The sequence below is a fragment of the Xenopus laevis genome, chromosome 8L (genome assembly GCF_017654675.1).
Source record: "Xenopus laevis strain J_2021 chromosome 8L, Xenopus_laevis_v10.1, whole genome shotgun sequence".
Lineage (NCBI taxonomy): Eukaryota > Metazoa > Chordata > Amphibia > Anura > Pipidae > Xenopus > Xenopus laevis.
This window is the reverse complement of record NC_054385.1, coordinates 57,834,056-57,857,023: the sequence shown is the minus strand read 5'-3', so window position 1 is coordinate 57,857,023 and position 22,968 is coordinate 57,834,056. Positions and strand designations below refer to the sequence as shown.

The 22,968-nt window shown below is 36.9% G+C and overlaps 1 protein-coding gene across 3 annotated transcripts in view; it reads right to left on the bottom strand.

Moving 5' to 3' along the window:
* fndc3c.L (fibronectin type III domain containing 3C L homeolog) overlaps positions 1–22,968 on the bottom strand; it is a 62,809-nt gene that overhangs the window by 22,304 nt on the left and 17,537 nt on the right. Inside the window, exons 2-8 of one of the 3 annotated variants that reach the window (XM_018229009.2) lie at positions 18,635–18,904; positions 13,705–13,842; positions 6,343–6,433; positions 5,935–6,011; positions 3,547–3,775; positions 2,357–2,635; positions 367–425 (exon numbers count right to left, since the gene is read on the bottom strand). In XM_018229009.2, the coding sequence (XP_018084498.1) occupies positions 367–425; positions 2,357–2,635; positions 3,547–3,775; positions 5,935–6,011; positions 6,343–6,433; positions 13,705–13,815 (846 nt within the window). In that variant the 5' untranslated portion in view covers positions 13,816–13,842; positions 18,635–18,904. 3 annotated transcript variants of the gene reach the window in all.

Genomic DNA, 22,968 nt, shown 5'->3' with positions numbered 1-22,968 from the left:
TTTTTTCATACTCTGTTCTACTGGCTGAAAACAGCTAATGGCAGAATAGCTGCTTTGGGTTACTACTGACCAGGTGCAAATTTGCCCTGGGTTCATAAATGATAAATGGGCCCAATTTCTGTACAATGTTTACCATGTTGTCACACATAAAAAGGCACATTGTATATTTACTTGGTTATAAACGGAAGATCATCTCTACCCAACATGCAGGTAATATGCATAAAGTAAAAAAGAAAGTATTCAACAATGATCCTACTTCTATAGACGCTCTTTGCACATTGTATAAACTGATTATGATCAAATTCACTACTCGACTTAATTACAATTATGTTGAAAAAATAATAAAAGAATGCTTGTTTTACTTACAACAGGTTTATTCATGGCAGGGACCACATCCTGCAACCTTTTAGGTTCCAATTCTCCATCTAATACAAAAAAGCAAATTATGAAAATACATTTTATCCACTTGCACAAATAGCACTATAGCTGCACATGAAAAAATGCATATGTTCTGTTTTCCTTTGTCGTCTAAGAAAGCAACAGCTGGTATTTATTTAGGAGCTCAGGTAGCAAATTCACATATGCTACTTTCACATCTGTCATGTTACTATTAAACACTTATAACACTATATAAAGCAAATGCACACTGCTGAATGATTGTAATAATAATAAAAACATTTTTAAAAAAGCAATGTCAAAAATAAATCCATAAATAAACTAAATTTAATTGGGGACACAAAAGGTACAATAAAAGGGACTACACGGTATTGGTTGTGAAGCCAAAGATGCTTGTGTTATGGCAAAAATGCAAACGGCAGATGAAGCAGCTCATAGTGGAATAAACAATGGAGAATTATTATGTAGCAATATGTTAGAAATGCACGCGTCAGTAAGTGATATCTGTCTCTGTATTTTTTTGCTAAAAATCTGCATTTGACCGCATGTCTAGTCTAGCCCACAAGCGTAGCGAAAAATACAATTCTTAGAGTTGGCAGGTCTCTTATGATAGCGATAGCTCCCACTAAATACTATAATAAAACAAATATTATTGGTTAATACAGCCCATTTTTGTGTCTCCAACAAATTGAAAAGAATTAAGTAGCACACACAGGAGGAGAATAGGGAAAGTGAATGTTAATACTTATTAGGGAGAAATCCCATAATAAATTGTGATTAAAGTTTATTGCTTTGTTTCGATTTTGTACAGGGATAGCAGCAGTGAAGCTCTTGTTTGCTTCCAAACTGCCCCTTTGGCATTCCACAATTCATCCCTGCCATGGGCCAACAGGTACAGTGAGGCGAGTCACATTTTGATAAAAGGTCAACTTAAATTCTTAAATATATTACACTTATTCATGTCCTTCAAAACATGTGCTATTCCCTTAACTTTAGTCTGAAAATATCCTGTTGCACATCCTGGATTAAAAGTCTCCAAGGGGTGGCCCAAGAACACTGTAGACCTTTTTTTTTTTTTTTTTTTTTACAACAGAAAACAGTTTCCTTAAGAGATGAAAGTATTTCCATTTGGAACTGATTTCAGATCACAGAGAGCAATGTTAGCAGTTGCCAAGTAACAGCTGATGGCAGATATTCTTAAAGCAAGTTGGAACACAACAGTTACATGCTTTTAATAAGATTTAGCTTCTTGTTCTTAAGTCAAAGAAACGAGTTGGCCACCAAACTACGGTTGTCGGACATACATCTGTCACACTATTCAGAATCATCTGACCATGAAAGCCAATGCAAAAAAAGTTAAAACTACATTTTAATGAAATCCCTTGTTTGGTTTAGTTCATGGGTGAACAGTATTAATTAGTTTTTTTTTGCAGCGCTCTTAAACCATCTTAAAAGTTGAAAAAATAATAATAATCTATAAAATAAAAAAAATGGGAGAAGGTAGAAACATTTAATTGCATATGTAAGAAGTATTACTTTTTGGATATCCCTGAGAAGTACCACAATTTTGGGGAAAAAAACTGTATAAAAAGAACAAATACGATTTAGAAAGAGCAGAGATTTCCCAATTTGAAAGAATATAGTACATGACACACCCCTTTATAATACTAACCATATGCATATCTGTATATAGATCTATACTGAGGCTACAATTTAAAAAAAATGAACAGTACCTTGTACCTGATCCCAACTAAGATACAATGAGTCCTTATTGTAGGCAAAACAACCCTACTGTATTTATTCAATGTTTAAATGATTTTTTATTAGACTTAATGAAAAAAATGCAAAAACTGGTCCTGCGCATTCCGGATAACAGGTTCGATACCTATAACACTAGCACAAAAGGAAAAACAATGCCACATGAATATGCATGTCTAAAAGACACAGATTCAACTCATACCTAGAGTTTCTGGATCAGAAGGTGGACTGCTTCTAGTCTTAGCTGCTTGCTTGAGTTTTATAGGTCCTGCTGATAGATGCTGTGGTTTGGAGTATCCATTCTGTATATGTGCATTGGCAGCAATGTGTGCTTTGTGTGGGGAGGGAGGCGGACTGTTTAGCTTATTATTACTATGCCCACTAATTTGTCTGTCTTTTAATCTTTTTCGAAGCTGCTCCTGCATTTTTATGGCTCGTTCATCTCTCTGTATAAAACTTTGCCTTGTGTGGGAACGTGCATCTAATGAGAGAAAAAAACATTAAAAAATGCAAAGAAAGAAGGTGCAGAATACTCCGGTATTATGTGAAGAATATCTTAAAGCTAGGCAAGAGTGAAACAAGACCTCCTACTTGGTCCATCAGAAAACAATCACCCCACCTTGAGGCCCAATGTTCCCCTACAGGTTCTAGGCCATATGCAGTCTACAGATGGAAGCAATAACAATAACCACACATCGATAGAAACATTTATTATGCAGAGCTTAAGGGAAGGGGAGGGGGGGGATCAGCCACATACTATATAGCAACTATGGCCATATTCAGTATTTTCCCTAAGGTAAAAGAGATGTAATGGGTAACAGAGACAATTTTAATATACGGTTTCAGTATTGATATCAACTTTTTTGTTACGTCCACAGAAATGCAACAGATACACATATACATGATAATATGGATATTTTGCCTGTATGAAAATATATTAATCAAAGAATGATTCTATTAAAGCCAATGCACAAGATGTGTGAGCATGCATAGACAGGGAATGTACTTGCTCAAGCCCACCCCCTTGGCTGAAACAGGCAACTACCTGTCATGGAAGCTTATATGGCTTCCCTGTAGGCCCAAATACATAGGCAACATGAAATAACTTCAGATTTCTAAATTGGGGTGATTATATTATATAAAGCAAGTAGATCACTAATGTCAGACTGGGCATTTTTGCTATTATTTCAGTCCATTCTGTTATAAAATTAACCTACTTCAAAGAACATATTTTCTAATATGCATGGAAGCAGCAGCATTAGCATTTATCCCCCCCCCCCGCGCCAATAGTGGCACCTGACAAAGCTTAACCATGATGAACTATTGCCACATTTTGATTTATGAACAATAAATAACATAACTAAACATAACTAAACATTAAGGGTCACATACCTTGATCCTGGAATATGTGTGGCGGGGGTGGAGGATGTTGGTGGATAAACTGGGGTGGTATCTCTCCTGTTGCAGGCACTGGGGGATAAACAGGATGTGGAGGGTGAGGGAGCAGAGCGTGAGGATGGTGCATATAGTGTGCCACGTGAGGAGGTGGATGCATTGATGGATGAAACTCTGCTGAATGTGGTAAGACCAAGACTTTGCGCATTCCATTTTCTTCCACGACCTGAAGCATAAATCATCAGTCAGAAAAAACAACTTTCAGAAACAAAATATATAAAAAGTTTTAACAGAAACGTTTGACACCGCGGCATTCCATTGCGCTGCCTTTTCATTTCCATATAAAGCTCCGTTTGACATTTAAAAGAAATCATTTCCTCTGCAGAAAAAAAAGTCCAATTATTTTGCTCTAGTCAGAATGACAATAAGTTCAAACCGTGCTCGAGTCCTGATCTCAAAATGCAACAACTCGATCAGAAGAAGGTAGATCTTGCATGCTTCATTAGGCTGACCAACTGTCTGATAAACCACACGTTAAAAAAAAAAAAAGGCAGAATGACCGTTTCGTCTATTGTATTAAAACTGTTCTACCTCTCCTCTGACTCCAGTGCATGGAGTGCTGGAGGGGAAAATTCCTGAAAGGAATCACTAACTATCACTAAAAGCTAGGAAAGCTAAATAAACACACCAAGTGAGGTGTTTATCATCTGCATACGCATACGCCACAGCCAGGGTGATTATCAGATGCTCCATGCACTTGCAAGTAGAGACAGCTAAAATTATTTTGGCAGGGGGTTCTACAGGTCTGCACTTGGCAGCATGCACCTAATAATTATGGTGCAGCCTGTAGACATACAGCATGCCAGATATTGCCAATCTCCAGCACTGGCCTATGGTATTTAAGCATCCATCTATAATGTAAAGGAATCTTGCAAGGCACTTTTGAAGACTTTCTTCACACTGTTTAAACTTGACCCGTTAATCTAATCTACTATACCGTAATTTATATTTGTTTTGTTAGGATTCCTCGTAGCCCTATTCACACAGTGCAAGGACTATGGCGATATGGATTTACTACTTATGCCAAGAACCGTTCCTGTAACTACAGGGGGGGGGGGAAATGGGTAATTATCCATTTACTGACAGGAATATGTATCACAGCTTTTAAGAAAATGCTTTGATTCACAAAATATGATGACACAAATCGGCGGTTAGTCGGCCTCTACACCTCTGTACCACACACAGAGAGCACTATTTACCAGAGAGAATTCTGACTTAAAACCAACAAAAACACTGCACCATGGAATTTATCAAGAAAGCGCTTGGTCTTCAGCTATGTTTACTACATTTTGCACTGCTGATGGCAAAATAAGCATAAACAAGCCTTTTACAGAGGATCTAGTAATTTGGCAAAATCTGCCCCAACGCAGTCATTCTGCCCATGTTAGAACATTTACCTTCAAGCTCATTTAAAAATGTTGTAGCGTTGCTGAAAGTAAAGGTTAATGATTTCATAGAATAGAAAATGTTTATTTGTGGAAGCTGGGGGAGAAATGGAGCAGCAAAAGAAACACACATAGGGAGGAAACAGGAAATATAAATGGAGCATGCTCAACATTTTATTTACTCATAAAACAATGCATGTGAGCTAGTCTAATTGAAATGAAATTAAGCAATCTGTGGGTGGATACAACTGTCATTTATTTCAAAGCTTCAAACATCTTAGATAATCAGGTAATCTGTATTTGTTTCCTTCCAACTAAACAGTACTATGGGAATATTTTTTCAGGGCAGGGATTTCCCTGATACGTCAAACTAAAGTCTTTACAAAATCGTTTTATAAAGATATGGAGACTGAAGTATACAATACAAACAAGACAGATTACATAATTAACCTAAGCGTTTGGAGTACTGTAGTTTGTAGACCAGCACAAGGCAAGAAGTGATATAGCCGGAGAAGAGTTTGCATAAGGCCCATGACACTTGGTGTGTTTGGTGAAGTGCCAGAACACCAGCCATCCAGTCCGTTTCTATAGAAATTGTTTGCCACTACTAGTAGTATGCCAGACTTTCCATGTTCTTTTCATGTCATTAACTACACTTCTTCTTGGAACATGTTTTGATCACAGACTGATCAACTGATCACAGACTTTGGAGGCAGACAAGATATGGCCTAGCTAGCACCCAACCACCCCACCCCTGCATCCTAGGCACAGGCCCTGGGTCCAAGGAATATGAATAAAGTTACAGAACAACTACTTTAGCCCTGATTATTTTTTTTGTAGAAAAGGAAGAAAAGCGTTAGGTAGTAAGTTTAAACAAAAAAAAAAAAGCAGAAAATATAAGATACAAAAATAGGATGAACCTCCAATGGATAATCTTTACCTGAGATACGTAACCAGGTGGCATAAAGATAGGTGGCATTGAGCCATTTGGTGACATCATGGGAACATGTGCTGGGCCTATAAATCGGAAAAAAACATGCATCTAGTTATCCCTAGAATAACTTCATTTTTACACATGGAAAATTCTAACACATTGATCATAAAATACTTTTTTTTTTTTTTTTTTTAAAAAAAAAGGTTTTTTGTGTTTGAAGTGCACAACTATTTAAAAGGTTTTAGCACAGACACATATGTATAAGACATTACAGTGTCATTCCAGGAACTCTGCCTCTGAAAACTCTTGTGGTCAGCAAATGTGGTTTGCCAATTTATGCTACAGTAATGAATGTGTATAACTGGGGGAGGGTGGAACAGGAAAGAAGTGCCCTTAAAACAGCATTATTCTTACCTGGAATACATCGAATATGCCCATCTTCTGTGCGGATAGTAAACGTTTCCCCTGGATTCACTTGTACCAGTATAACCTGCAAATAAAGAGGCTGTTTGGAAGAGTTCTAGTTTTACAACCGATAATGGAAAATGTGAGAGCACGTTAACATATACAATAATGATGATGAGGAAAGTACAGCTACACATCAATGTAAATTTAAAGTGTGCTGTCCTTATTTTATAAACTCGCATACCTGAAAGTCACTTAACTATATGGTCCAATGCCTTTCCAGTGGCTCTAACAATGCATGGCTTAGAGCAAATATACCCTATTTAAGTGTTGATCAAAAGGCATCTACCACAAAAAATGCAAACCTCTGTCCTCTCTTCTCTCAGTGTATAGTGCTGTAATTCAGTGCCTCTTTTCATGACACTAGCACTGCAGTTATAAATATTTAAAAAAAAACAGTAACACCAAAAAATTTAATTTATGAAAATATAATGCCTCGAAACTCGGGGATTGGGCTCAGCAGGTCAAAAGGTAAGAAATGTATTAACTAATGTAGCAAATTTGTACTGTGAGGGCAGTGTCCGACAGTGACATTTTGACACCAGTTATAAATTGGCCCTTCTGCAGGCGACAAATCTACTGAAAATTCTTCTCCATGGGCAATAATTGAAATCACTGGTGGTAAAGCTTTGGGAGACTTCACGGCGTGTAGGTTTTACCACAGGCGATTTCTATTATTGCATTATTGTTGGCGGAGGAGGATTTAGCACAGAGTTTGAAACCAAGGCACAGGAGATGTTTACATTAAGAATTGGTACTATACAGAGAGGTAATATTCCTTTTTTACTATGATTAGAGATAAATAAGTTAGGGACCACCATGTGGGGTTTTACCTTGACGTGGTATGGTGGCTTATCAATATTATGATCATAACTTTGTAACAAAAAAACCCTGTTTCAAAATTACATGCACTTGCATATTTACTTGAATTATTTAGACAGGGCTTTAAACTTTTTGAAATTGGCCTCAGGTGTGTATCCACAACCCCCCATAGCAGTGTCCGACAGTGACATTTTGACACCAGTTATAAATTGGCCCTTCTGCAGGCGACAAATCTACTGAAAATTCTTCTCCATGGGCAATAATTGAAATCACCGGTGGTAAAGCTTTGGGAGACTTCACCGCATGTAGGTTTTACCACAGGCGATTTCTATTATTGGAGATGGAGAGGTATTTTCAGGAGATTTATTGCCATTCAATATCACCAATTTATCATGGGGTGGTGAGCCCACCTGAGAGAGCTGCTCCAGGGAGACATAAGAATGTGAAAAACAAAACTTCAATAGAAGAAAGAGTAAAAAAAAGAAAAAAAAGAAAAGAAAGCTATTGGAAAATGTCTTTATATCCACTGTATTATCTGAAAACAACTCTTTAATTAACTCACAAACCTATGTTATCAGAAGTCGAGTACGGTTCTTTTATGAAACTGCAATAAAAATCCCCAAAAGACTGCTTGCTGTTGGCATGAGGCAGACATGTTTGGGGTTGCTCGCTGAAAAATAAATCTTGGATATGCCAAAAAAGCAACCTGAATCATTCTACATGAAAAGATCAAAGAGCTGATGGAGCGCAAAACTGCCTTTTAAGCACCGTTGCCGGTATCATGGTCTGGTAGTTATATCACAGGAATGTAAGTACAAACACAACATAGACACCATGTGACAAGTCACTTCACAGACTGGCCAAAGTCTCGGCAGACAAATAGGTAAAATGCCTCTCATCTACGGGAGGATCATGTGACCTGGCACGGTTCCCCGTGGTACAGAGGGCAGCAGCATCTTTCTTATAAAACCCTCACCTTACAGATTTATTTTTTTTTTAACTCCTAAAAAGTGTTAATATGCTGCAAAGAAATATTCCCTATTGAAGTAACCGGTACAACACTGTTCAAATTCAGATAAAACCACAGGCCAACGTGACAACAAACGGATCTCCTCCTCTTTTCCCTCTAAAATGTCCAGTTTTTGGTAGTACACCAACCACCTGGCTCATGTCAGTGGCAAATGTTTAAAAGGTGTGTAACATTCTACATACACACATTCCTGATTTTTGACTGCACAGGTATTAAACTTGATTTACTACAGAAAACTAGACAACATTATTTTACAGAGCTGTGGAAAAGGCAGTGTAAAAATTGTATTAAAAATGTATTGTATGCTATTTAAAGCGTGACATTTATATATGTGTATTTTAATTCACTTCAGAATCATTTTACACCACCTTAGGTTAAAGTGACATGTTCAGGCTCACAAAAATTTTTTGAGGAAAAAGATGTACAATTACAAAGATCTGCCCATTAACTACCCCTCAATGTTTCTATCTACTCAATATATATATTGAGTATATATATCAAATATATATCAAATATTACAATTCAGAAAGAATGTTAAAAATAATGTATATCATAATAGTAATAATAATAATAATAATAATAATGTATATCTTTTGACCTGTTCTGATCTCAAGGTTAAAACATAAAACTTAAAGTGATTTTTCCAGCATCTGAGCTAAAGCAGTAATATAAAAAAAAAATTATACACCATTTCTAAAGTTTTTTAAAAACTAGCCTTTTCAAAACAGGGCAGTTAAAAGTGGTTGGCACTGATAAAATCATGAGCTTGCTACTAGCGATAAGGTATCCTATCTCATGTCAATATGTTGTAAACTCTCATATCAATGTTTTCTGTTTGTTAATACATTGCAAGGTAACCGTTTGGTATTAGCAAACACAATGGGGCTGATTCACAGCCGGGGGGCAGTTAGCTTGGGAGGGAGGAGGTCTACGTGGGGTGGGGGTACAGGGTTTTTTACAAAAGGGTTTCCTTCTCCTTTATGGAACGATTCACCAAAGTATTTTTTGCATGCGTTAAGACATATCGCAAGCGTTCATTTTACATTTCTGCACAGTGGTATTCTAATCGCATTGGGATAGTTATACAATAGAATTAATCTTAAATCTTTATTCACTTACAATTTTTAAGCGATAAAAGCATAAATTAGTGTGATAATTACAGTGAAATTTAACACCTCCCAGGAGTAGGCGTTACTAAGCAACATCACATGGATTAATAGAGGAAGATGTAGTGAGGAGCTGTAGGGCAGCAATTAAAGACCTTTATGAGGAACTGGAGCCTTACCTACAGCCACAAACACATTTTCATGATACCTTGAGCAGATCCAGAATGCACTACGTTCTGTGTCACGAATTATATTATGTTTCCCAGGGAAAGGAATGACTAGAATACTGTAAAAAGAGACTTCTACTCAGCCAGTGGCATCCCAAACGTCTTAGGTGCATTGATTGCAATAATAACGAGTGACAATATCAAATGCCTTAAAGGGGTGGTTCACCTTCTGAAGCATCCCTGGGAGGGGGGGGGGTCGCCAACCCTGTAAACTGTTCTAAATTAATACATTTAGTTGATACATTTTTTATCTTTGTCTCTGCTGAGCAGAATCCCTGAGTTTCATTACAGGCAGCTGTTAGAATTGATACAATAGTTGCCAATACTGCTGTGAAATGTATAAAAAAGTATAACAGTTTAGAGTCTGCACCTGAATTACTGAGCTGCCAGACAAACACCAGAGACAGAAACATTCAACTTTAAACTTAGATTTTGGAAAAACAGTAAAAAATAAATAATGGAAGGTAAATGAAAAAAGTCTTTATTTCTGGGGAACAATCTAAAAACAACTGAATTGAAAAAAAGTGTATGGAAGGTGAACAACCCCTTTAAAATATCGCACAAAATAACGCATGCTATAAAATATCACAAACAATTCAGCTAAAATGAATGTAAAAATATCACTTCTTAAGTTAGACAAGTGAACTTTTAGTCAATCGATCGATAATTGTAAAAATTTAAGAAGTGATATAATATTTAATGCATGCTATAAATAACTCACTTTTTCGACCTTCCGCATCCTTCAGCTAAACTTGTGTGTTGTCCTTCCACTTATTTAGTAAACAGTGTCTAAAGTTGTATTTTAATGCCTGAAAACATCTCTTTAGACACCGTACATAAACACTTAAAATTTTACCATCAACAAAACACAGATATTCCCCAAAACGCCTGCAATTTGCAAAGAATTCCAAATATGTTCAGTTTAAGCACCACTCTTGGTGATGCCAGCCCATTTCAGAACTGATCTGGGCGCAAAGTTGTCTCTGCAAGGAATGCACCAGTAAAGTCTCCAATGACCACACCCCTGTTGCCCCAGACCAAGCTTCCGGCGTCAGCTGATTCTTATTGCAGGTTTGCGGGTGCTATTTCTATGTATTTCACAGAAGGTGTAAGGATTTGGGTACAATTTACTTACAGTAGGTGACAGGCCTGTAAATATGGGTGAGAGAGGGTTAAAATAGGGTGACTCCCTAAAAAATCTGCATGCATGCAAAACCGCTGCTTGTATGCTATATTTCAAAATGGTATTGCTCAAAGGGATTTAGCAGTATAGATATGGTAGCCCCAACTATTGATTAGTCACACATACAATACTGCTTTTATACGGGCTATTTAATAAAGCACAAAATGAGACAGGGTAAGATAGAGATATGCTAAATTGGTAGATGTGCTAAGATGCCAAAGGTAACAATTATGAGCAACCTACCATTATAAATTTACTCAAGGGGGGGGCTTCATAAACCCCACCATTTTATTTATTTAGAATTGGAACAGGGGACTTTTTTTTTTTACATGAATATGACTTCTATTTGTACAGGCCTGAAAGGAAAATATGGTTCTTAAAGCTGCTTTCCCCTTTGGCTGGTGAATATTTCAGAGCCATCCAAAACAATTAGAAGCTTATTTTGCCAGTGCTCTTGCACAACAGGAAGCTTTAAAAACAAGACAACATCTGTTTCACAGTTGCAGTATAGTAATCTATTCAATCAAGTTGAAAATGCACAGCTAATTTGCCGGGATATTCATTTCATACTTACTATTACAATCAGATCCCATTTTATTTATTTAATTTTTTTAAAAATATCTATCAGTCAGAAGGCGGGTCAAAAATTCCAGAGATGTAGCTGCAAGATTAATGGCATTTGTTCCTGGCTGCTATTAGCATTGGCACTTAATGTCATGAAGTCATGGAAAATAATAGAAAAGAAGCCAACACAAGCAGTTTAATGAAGCTTTTTAGGTCTACAACTAACTTGAGCAGCCATCCCACGTCATACTTTTGTATAACACAACACCCATTTATAAAATATCACATAGGTAGTAGGCAAATGGCATGCTGAATACAATGAAATTATTCCACAGACACAAAATTGAACAATATGCACAAGGACATGTTCATAACATCTAATAAGTAAAGAGTAATTTGTTATAAGGCATAGATTGTGGCAAATACTGACGGATTAAAAAGTCACTGCTCAGAATTTTTGAGCATTGCAATTAGCTTTATTATCCTTTATTTATACAGTGCCAGCATTGACTTATAGACTAAAACCAACTGTATTTAAAGAACATGTCTGGCCACTGCTGGCATTAAATGTAATTCTTTCACATATATTCAGATTCAATTATGAATTCTAATGTTACTATACGCTCTCACAAGAAAATGGTTCTCTTTCTGCCAACTAACACCCACAACATCCCAGAAGTATCTATAATAATTAACGATTCCACTATCACCCTGTCTCCCCAGGCCCGGTGCCTTGGTGTTATCCTAGATTCTGCCCTGTCCTGTACTTCACTCCTCATATCCAGTCACTTATTAAATCATGTCACTCATGTACTAAGGAACATACATATCAAAAATAAGATAATATTCACCCAAGATGACACAAATTCTTATTCACTCTGTCATCATATCACATCTAGACTACTGTAACTCTATTAATTTCTCTCTAATGGCCTTCTCCGCCAAAGACTGCAAACTCTAGTCCTTAATGAACACTGCTACCAGGCTTATACACCTCAGCGACTGCTCCTCCTCTGTCATGATACTCTGCCAATCCCTGCACTGGCTTCCACTACCTCTCAACTCCTTCCCCTTTTATATTATAAAGCTCTTATGCGCAGGGCCTTCTTCACCGTTTGTATCAGTTTCGGAACGCTATGTATGTAATTCTGCTTTGTATAAACACATTCATTTTACAGTGCTGCGAAATTTGTTGGTGCTCTAAAAACACGTTATTAATAATAATAATTAGGGATGCACCAAACCCACTATTTGTAAAGATACACGGAACCGAATCCTAATTTGTATATGCAAATTGGGGACGGGAAGGAAAAAATTAGGATTTGGTTCAACCGGGCACAAGGATTTGGCCAAATCCGTATCCCGCTGAAAAATGTTGAATCCTGGATATGCTGCATCCCTATTAATAAAAGTCTTTTGCCTGGAGACAATTCCAAACACTTTTCCACCTAAAACACTGGGACTTGGCTCTTACAATTAGAAACAAGATAAGAAGGATGAATTTTTGGAACACAAATTTTAATGGGAAGCCAATATACTCAAAAGCAACCAAAAAAGTCAACAACATCAGCCACTGATTGGCTAGATTCAAGTTAAACTACAGAAAATTGCTGATTCATCACAAGAAAGTGTCTTTTGCAAGGGCTTATGCCAATGTACTGTATTACAGAATCAAAGCTGTCCCATGGTTAGTATTATGTGAACAGTAGTATTGAAAAGGAAAAAGCATTCTTGCAATTTTGTCCATACAGCGATTAGTAGCTTTGTGGGTGGGGGATAAAACCCACTCATAATTTATATATAAATATTTACATAAAATTCTTACAATTTATTGAACACTGACAGTATATGCAGCACACAGCTGTGAAACTGTTTAATTGCAGTCTCAACAGCACACCTACTTGTTCAACATGAATTCAATGAATATGACGTGTGCTGAAAATACGTTTTACCTATTGTTTTAATCACAAATAAAGGCTATGTTATTTCTTAAGTTAAACGAACTGGTAACTTGAAGCTACTCCATGTTTAGACTTGGCAAATTACACAATTAGATTATCATTATACAATCTGTTCGTTCACCGTTTGCTTTGACTGTTTTGTTAGCAGCAGTCAATTATGCAGGGGGATTATCTGTTATCTAGTGATCTACCTTGCAAGGACCAAACATGAAGTAGCTTTCATTTCCCTCTTTGCAGTGTTTAGCTCAAGCAATAACAAAAAAACATTGCTTTTTTTAGTTCAATAAATAGGACTTGTGACTATTGTTTCAAAGTCGAATAAAAGGGGTATACTGGTTCTTAAAGAAAAAAATCAGGACGGCCATCTGTGGGGAAACGGGCATGAATCTACAGGCAAGGGTTACCAGGCTTTAATTACCTGTTGTGTGCTATCCCCATTCACCATGTGAGGTAGAAGTGGCACATCATTTAATATAGGGGTTGATTCCAATGGTGGAGGCTGGTCGGCCATCATGGCTGAAATGATCATTCATCTACAGGTGTCCACATCCACCACCTAAAGATATAAAAAAAAATTTAGTTGCAAAATCATTTACAAGACACATACTGAACTCAATTATATATGTAGATATAGATATATATATATATAGATATATAAATATGTAATAATTATATGCAGATGTATTGCAAGAATATTTTGAAATATTGTGATAACCATAAGGTTTTGCCTGCAGAGTTTACAGTCCTAGTTTGGAGCTAGGGGGAGGGAAAGATATGCACAAGAAGTCAAAATCCCAACCCAGAGTAATAGTGAATTTCAGGGTGACAGGAAGTGTAAGATGGTGACTATGAAAAGAACAACAGCTATATTTATTATAGGTAAATAAGGATATTTATGTATTTAGGCTGTCATAAATTTACATAAGGGCAAAAACATTTTCTGTTAAAAACGACAATATAAAAAGGTGGATACACATATTGTAATGACTTAAAACACAAATTGGACAAAACAAGAACTAGAAATTAAATTTCTCTACCAAAGTACTGACAGCCAATTCTTTATAGAGGGCAGAACTTTCCTCACGTCCAATATAAATGCACCAGTGTATACGGATATAAAGTTACACACATAAGGACAGTTTCAATCTTAACGGCAAACAACGGCCAAACCACTTTAAAGGAGAACTAAACCCTAAAAGGAAATGTAGCTAAAAATGTAATGTTTTATATACTTAACGTATGGCACCAGCCTAAAGTTTCAGCTTCTCAATAACAGCAATGATCCAGGTCTTCAAACTTGTCACAGGGGTCACCATCTTGGAAAGTGTCTGTGACACTCACATGCTCAGTGGGCTCTGAGCAGCTGTTGAGAAGCTAAGCTTAGGGGTCATCACAATTATCAAGCAAAAAATGAGGTTTGTCTGTAATATAAGCTGATGCTACAAGGCTGATTATTAAATTCTGATGCTAGATGCGCTGGTTTCTGTGCTGCCATATAGTAATTATCTGTATTAATTACTAATCAGCATTATATTGTGACATTTATATTCTATTAGTACTGTATATTGTGAGTTGGTCCCTAAGCTTAGTAAGTGACAGCAGCACAGAGCATGTGCAGCGAATCAGCAGAAAAGAAGATGGGGAGCTACTGAAGCAACTTTGGAGACACAGATCTTTACTGCTAAAGGACTGTGGTTGCCTTGGGCTGGTACAGAAGCCCAAAGCATAATGTATAACATTACTATCCCACTTCTTTAGTTAAGCTTTAGCTCTCCTTTAATTCACAACAGCAGTTCATAGAAACAGCAAGCAGCTATCTCTGAGCTTCCTCCTATCTTCATTGTGGAGTAACAGTATTGCAATATTAGCCACCGCAGCTTTAAGAATTAAACTTCTCCCCAGTTCTCATATGAAAAATACAGAATGAGATAACAGGATACAGGAAATTTGTCATGCCATATGACGTTTATCTGGCATTTTTCTTTCCGCAGGAATAAAACAAAAGCATAGTGTAGTCAGTTGAGCATTTCATTGCTCCATACTATTATTATTACTTCACGTTTATTGAGTTTCAGTTATTTAAAAAGTAATCGTTACTGCTTCATTACTGTCTGCGGCAGCATATATTAGACTTTCCATATGTGTTTGCCCAATATTTTTGTAAGCATGGTTTCAATATTGCTTAATTTGTTGAAGTTGTTTGCTGATGTTCGCCTATGCCTAATAACCTACAAGGTGCAGATAAAATGAACCATTCTGAGTGAATGATGTGGACCTCAGACTGCCAGAGCTAATATCAGTGTTCTATTACAATACAGAATATGGAGTCACTACGATTTTATTATTATCTTTAAAAAAAGTTTTCAGCAGCCAACCTGTGGCTCTCTTTGCATGTCACAAACTAATTCAAATAACTGGGCACACCTATGTGTATCCAAGAACGAGATGCAAATGTGCAACATAAGTCAAGCCCATACAGTATGTGTCATAAAAAAAGGCAAATCCATTTAAAGGAACAGTAACGTCAAAAAATAAAAAAGTGTTTTAAAGTAATGAAAATATAATGCAGTGTTGCCCTGCACTGGTAAAACTGCTGTGTTTGCTTAAGAAACATTACTAATTTTTTTATAAATAAGCTGCTGTGTAGCATTGGGGGCAGCCATTCAAAGGAGAAAAAGCTCAAGTTACACAGCAGATAGCAAATAAGCTCTGTCTAATGGTGTTATCTGTTATCTATTAGTTAACCTGTGCCATATAGCTGTTTTTCAATTTCCGCCATTGCTCCACAGCAGCTTGTTTATATGAACTATAGCAGCATTTCTGAAGCAAACAGATCAGTTTTACCAGTGCAGGGCAACAGTAAATGATATTTTCATTACTTTAAAACACTTACATTTTTTTTACAATTACATTTTTAGGTGTTACTGTTCCTTTAAGTCACGGATTTCAATACACAATGTCAGCTCTGAGTACGTAAAACACTTGCCTGGATATACCTGTTCAGCCCATAAAATATTGGATCACTAGATATCAGTGTGCAAGTCACCATGCGTCGCTTTTTGACTCTACCACGGTCAGTTTGGCACAGTGCCTCACACAAAATGGCACACAAAGCAATTTCTAGTGCTTTTTTCTCGCTAAAATGTAGAAACACGGTGTCTAAAAACCAAGTATGGCTGCATTCTCAGGTCAATCCAAAGAGGAAAAAAATAAGCATTTGGAATATCTCTGCATCACAAAGTTGAGTCAAAAGAGTGTCACTTCCAGCTCAAAGTTGGGTTAGTCACAGGGCATCTGCTGTTTTGCACCAGAGCTCATCTAACCTCAGAACTTTATTTGTACATCTAAGAGTTTCTATGAAACTCATTGTGGTACAGCAGAGTTTCGTTATTTAGAATTCTATTTTGAGATTATTTTACAAAAAATTAGCTCCTCAGAAAAATATCTTGGTAAATTCAAAGAACAAACAGAGTTTAGAATAGAAGCTTTTTTGAAGAAGACCCTCTTTACTTTTATCGCTCATGATTTGAAGTATCTTTAAAGCATACACCCTTCTTTTGTACAGCACTCCAGATGACCACAAACCATAAACAAAATGGCAGCTAAAAATAAGGAGAAAACACATACTACTTAGTTCTCTGCTGACAATTTTGAAGATAAGGGGTCCCATATCTGCATAGTAGCTTCAACCAATAAATATAGTACAGGGATCCGTTATCTGGAAACCATTTATCCAGAAAACTCAGAATTACGGAAAGGCCATCTCCCCTAGACTCCATTTTATCTGAAATAATTCAAATTTCAAAGATGATTTCCTTGTTCGTCTGTAATAATAAGTCTTGTTCTTGATCCAAACGAAGATATAATGAATCCAAATTGGAAGCAAAACCAGTCTATTGGTTTTATTTAATGTTTACATGATTTTCTAGTAGATTTAAGGTATGAAGATCCAAACCAAACCCCAGCTTCTGGATAGCAGGTCCAATACCTTTATGTAGTAGGGGCAAAGCAATATGACAATATTTTGTTACAAAAGAGACCAGGGCCATAGCGATGCAAAACAAAATGTATTTCATCTGTTAGTCTGTTTTTATGTTTTTAAATGTCCTGTCTTTTCAGAAGGCACAAAGGCAAATTAAACATTACAAAACCTTAATTTTAGGAAGTTAAAAGTTGACAATCTATGTTCCCTTTATACAAATATATAGTACACAAACAACAATCTCCCCGAACTACCTTTTCCCTGCCCTCTGCCGGCTAAAATGAAAATCGCTTGCGGCGCTTCATTTTCCGAAGTCGTCAGAAGTTTCCTCATTTTCCGAAGCGCCACGTGTGAATTGCCGTAGGAGATTTTAATTTTACCAGCGGAGGGCATAGGAAAGGCAGTTCGGGGAGATTGTCGCCCCGAAGAGGCGATTTGTCGCTGGGGCGACTAATCTCCCGGAATCTGCTCGTGTGGACTGACCCTTACATAAAGATGGGGCTGCACCAGAGGAAAAGAGAGAAAAAATACTTAGGCAACAACAGGACCTAAAAAAAACACAAATAAGTGACAGAGGAAAGTAGAGGGCAAAAAACAGCACAGTGAGAAAAACGGCACTAAGGGTGAACGTAAGAACATCAGAGAAAAAAGGGTAACAGAAAAAAAAGAAAACATTGAACAAAGAAACAAGACAGCCAATAGGAATAAAATAGCAGGTGAATAACCCCTTTAAATGTTACAGATTCTTGTGGCTTATAAATATGTAATTAAAGAGCAGCTGGTCCCTTCGGGGACAGCAAAGGCTACAAAAGAAAGGGGGTTTGATCCCTTGTTTATGTAACACTGATATATCCTGCAGCAAAAATGATTTATATTAGTAATGTCCCCAGTGGAGCTTACACATTCATGCACACATGTTCTAGTAGGGTCAGTTTCATCAGAAGCCAATTAAACTGCCAGCAGATATTCAGAACTGGGAAAGTAACTGAAGTATCCAAAGAAAACCAAACACAAAGATGACAAACTCCATGCATAAAGCACATTGGTTAGAATGAAAACCTGGACCACAGCACTGCAAGGGAGTAATGTTAACTGCTGAGCCATAATGCTGCCTTTACCTGTTGCTGAATGAAAACTTCCAAAACAGACAAGCCCTTGGTTAGAATCATTCAGGATAATGGCACGAGTGTTTTGTTGGTCACGGGAAACCTGTGCTACCAACGGGCAATTCCTGAGAATACTATCCCCTTCACTTACATTCGGATTGCCACATTCCTGCAATGATCCAACTTAATTACATAAAAATAAGCTGTACTAACAGGATGGCACACTAAATGATGAACTGTTGTCACGGGTCACCACCTACCTCACATGCTTTTTCAGTTGCACAATTGGCAGCTGCCTGAAACTTCAACAACAAATCCTGTCCTCCTTACAAGGGAATACATCACAAGAAATTCACAAGCACACCTGGCCTCTCTTCTTCTGAAACAGCGGGTGCTCAAGGAGTATAGGGGGACGGCACCTGATGAAGGGGCACAGCTCCAAAATGCTGTATTGTTTGGCTGGACATGGTAAACACAGGGGTTATCCCCGTTTTGCAATTTTTTCCATGCGCTGGAGTCTCCGGATGCTCCTTACAAAGGAGAATAATTATATTATATATTAGACTGCCAGTATTTCTATGAATCCCATATTATACATATTTCAGCAGGAGAGGGAAGAAAAATAAAAAGAGACGGTAAAGGATATAGAAGATAACAAAAGGAATAGAGGATATCTGAAATATACAATCTAGCCAACAAGGTACACTGGATTAGAAGTTATACATGTCATGGAATACATGTTGCAAAATTATAGGCTGAACAAGTTAGCATGCTAGGAAACAAATTAACAATATTAGGGAAAGGAAACCATTTGTGGATACAGTATAAAGTCCATAAAATCCCCCTCTCAAATGTCCTGCTCGGATACAAGCAGTGCTTCTCCAGCTGTTGCTGAACCACAACCTCCAGTGCAGTGCTGACAATGGCCAAAGGCTGTTATGAGATTCTGTGTGATATCGTTCCTCAATAGCTATGAAACCACAGGCTGCAAACCCCTGCCATAGGGCATGCAGAGGCCAAAGTGATAATTAAGAAATTAATTTACCCTGTTTAAACTGCTTAAGGAATTTTCAAAAGAAAAAAAAAAACTTTATTGGAAGAAAACTATTTTTTTTTGCCACCCATTCAACACATTGCTTGGGGGCAGGAACCTCCCAATGCCATTCTTTGAATAACTCATTCACAGGACTGAAGGAACTGGAGAGCCTATAAATACCCAGATTAGTCAGCACAAGACTGGGATGTACAGAAAGTGTCCTTAAGAGGAAGACAATAAGCCTTCCATGTAGTGGGGGCAGGGCAGCCCACCCACACACAAACCATGAACTCATACAGGAAATCCTATAATGCTATTTAAGGTCAAGAATGAAGCAAATAAAATCCCATTTTACCAAAGTACAAAACTGCTTGCTCTGCACTGTTCAAGTGTTTCCGACTGAAAAGTCAGATATTGTTTCAGGAGGAAATATATATATGTTTATGGAAAATAAAGAACACATAACTTTTAGAGTATTAGGCAAAACTGAGTCCATGAAATATTGTAAAGGTATAAAGCTGTTTCATGAATGGCAACAATGTATTTATTGTGTGTAACTGTTGCGAACAAATAGTTTTGGCCATAAGTTTTGTTCTTCAGAAATGTAATTTGTGGAATAGTAACAGTTGCAATTGCTTGTGCTTTTCTGACATTTGTGATTGATGCTTTTGGGTGGCCTGGAAAGAAATTATATTTTAATCCAGCAGTCTGTGGACTCTTGTTCGCTCCTGTGCAAAACAACAGCTAGAACCTGGTGATGCTTACAAAGGTACCATTGCACTGGTCATGGGGAGATTTAGTTATTTTTAATGGTTGTTCTGCTAACTTTAGTAATATGCCATATTACAGACATGGAGAGAACACAGATATAGACCATACCTCTGCTATAGTTGTGTCAGGTCAGTTGTGAAGCACAGAGAATAAAAGGGTCACTCCTACATAACTAAACATTGAATTAAAAACAAAATTAATGTAAGGCCTCTGTTTGAATTAGTTGGACAGTGAACACTAGACAAATAGCCTTAATGTGCCCCCCCACCCAAAATTAAAAAAAAAGTGAACAGGACAGTTGAACCTCTGTTTTAAGGCAGAATAAACAATAGGCCAAGACACTTACTGCTGTGATACTGCATTTACACTCTAAGCATTTTCAAGTTCTCACACAAGAAAAAATGGTGTTGTAAACAGCATCATTAAAATAAGTCAACATTTGGGTATGTGAGGATAACAAAGAAATCAAACATATTTAGAGGAGAACTTTAACCCTCACACATCTACAAGCCTCTGCAAGTTTCTTTTATGAAAGGCATTCTGTGATCTTCATTAGGAAAAATGTGTAATTACTAGAAGTAGCATGCCAGATTCATCTAGGGTTAGGATTACAAATGCAATTTTAGGTACTTGGATCATGTCTAAATACAAGGGTCAAGCCTTTGGGATGTGCCAGTTGTTAACTGTGATTTTCTGATTACTCAAGCAGGTTGCCATTTCGGAAAATAGCCAATAGCTCTAGTCTAGGCTAATATATTCCAGCATTTTGTGTCCACCACAGTTTAGTTACTGCAATCAGTATTCTTAAGTTAGTGTTCTACCTGTGATCTATATGTTCTTTTGCTTCTAAACTATGGATCTCAGACCAGACACTATGATGAATTTGTCTGCAAACTGCTTTGAACACAGACACTTCCTGGCACCTTGCCTAAATTTGGAACAAGCAGACTTCTATAAACTGTTCTATGGGGGGGGCATAAACCCATAGTTTATTAAGACATGCAGTAAAGGAAATTAGGTATCTAATCCAATACCTGTCCTAGAAAGATTTACCAGATTTTTCCACTATGACTGGTACATTTGGCATACACATGAACAAAAAGAACAATATGTAACATGCTCTCATATACCTTGGCAGTGATAAAGAGCTTTAAAAGTTCATGTCTTATGTTTAAGGAAATACACTGTACTGGAATTAATTGGAGAAAGGTTCATTTAAGCATTTCTGTTGGAATTTTGCTTCTTTCATGCAAGATGAATAAATAAAAGGTAGAGTGAAAAGTAAAGCCTAACTTTAATTGGGTAATATTTTCACTTCACAGAAAGTGGTTGTTACAACTTCTAGCGTGCCCATTGGTTCTATATTTCTTTATGTGACAAATAATAAACTGGACCACAGACTTGTCTTCCATCACATTATTAACCCATTACTTGACGGAACTAAAATAACCAATAGGTCCAGTAGTTACAGAATAAAGTTCCAAAGCATACAGGCTAAAAGTAGGCACCAACCATAACCGTATATTACAAAACCAATAACTCCAGCCAAAGGAAAAACGGAAAAACCTTACTTTTAGCAAAGATTACACAACTCTTAGCAGTGACGTCAATATCATATAGACTGAATTTTAACCAAATCAGTCACATTTTAAAATATGATTTTCTTTTTCTCTGTAATAATAAAACAGTACCTTGTACTTGATTCGACAAAGATATTAATCCTTATTGGAAGCAGAAAAATCCTATTCAATTAAATTAAAATATTTTTTAGTAAATTTAAGGTATGGAGACCCAAATTACTGAAAACACCCAGTCCCATGCCTGTAAGATGAATAGGAAGATGTTAAGATTGTAAATTCTTTTGAGGAGAGCCCTCTAATCCCATTTTTTCTGTAAGCCTTTGTTTGTTAAATTATTTTAAGACCCGTTTAATACTGTAAAGCACTGCATAACTCAGTGGAACTATACAAACAAATGATGATGATGAAGACATTTAAATATTCAGAGCATTCAATACTAGAAAGACAAAAACATAGGAAAATTACAGCTAGATAAGTCTTCTGGACTAGCCAACATTGAATATGTTTAATTGTGCTGTAGTTTATGACGGCATGAAACTCAGGCCTAAGCTGGAGTGAGGATCTCCTGGGTATACCCAATGTTACATACAAATACTTTCCACATAACGGACACAAAAAAAACTTGATAATGTTGTGCCTATAATTAGTTACATATGGAGTATTGCCCTTTTTTGCTGCATTTCAGTCTTTAAGACAATAAAAGCATCAAATAGCCTTTAATTTCTGCATAAAATAAATCTATGCTTCTTGATTGCAGTTAAATTTCTGTGAGAGGAGGGAGTCTGAGAAGGTAAAAGTTAATGGTTGATATGGAATGTCCACAGACTGGTTAAAAGCCAGCAGAGAAAGTGATCAATATGCAGGAAACTGCATAATAACTTGGGATCTGGAACAGTAAGAGCAACTTTAATTTTATATAAAGCAAAAAGAATGCAAAAAAAAAAAGTAGATGAGGAGCTTTACAACAAAGAATTAACAAAGAAAGCTGGTGCAACAATAGATCCAGGACCTTGTTTCCGGGGCTGTGTTTATACAGAAAATGCAAAGGTCACTGTGACCCTTTTAGCCAAGCCTGAAAGGCCTGGGAATCAACGGGCACTGTTTGCTTTTGATGCTGATGTGAACCTTGACAGAATACTAACCCATTGTTACAAAGCAAACATTGAAGTGATATGTCCCATGGAGAAAGGCAATACCATCAGAGCAT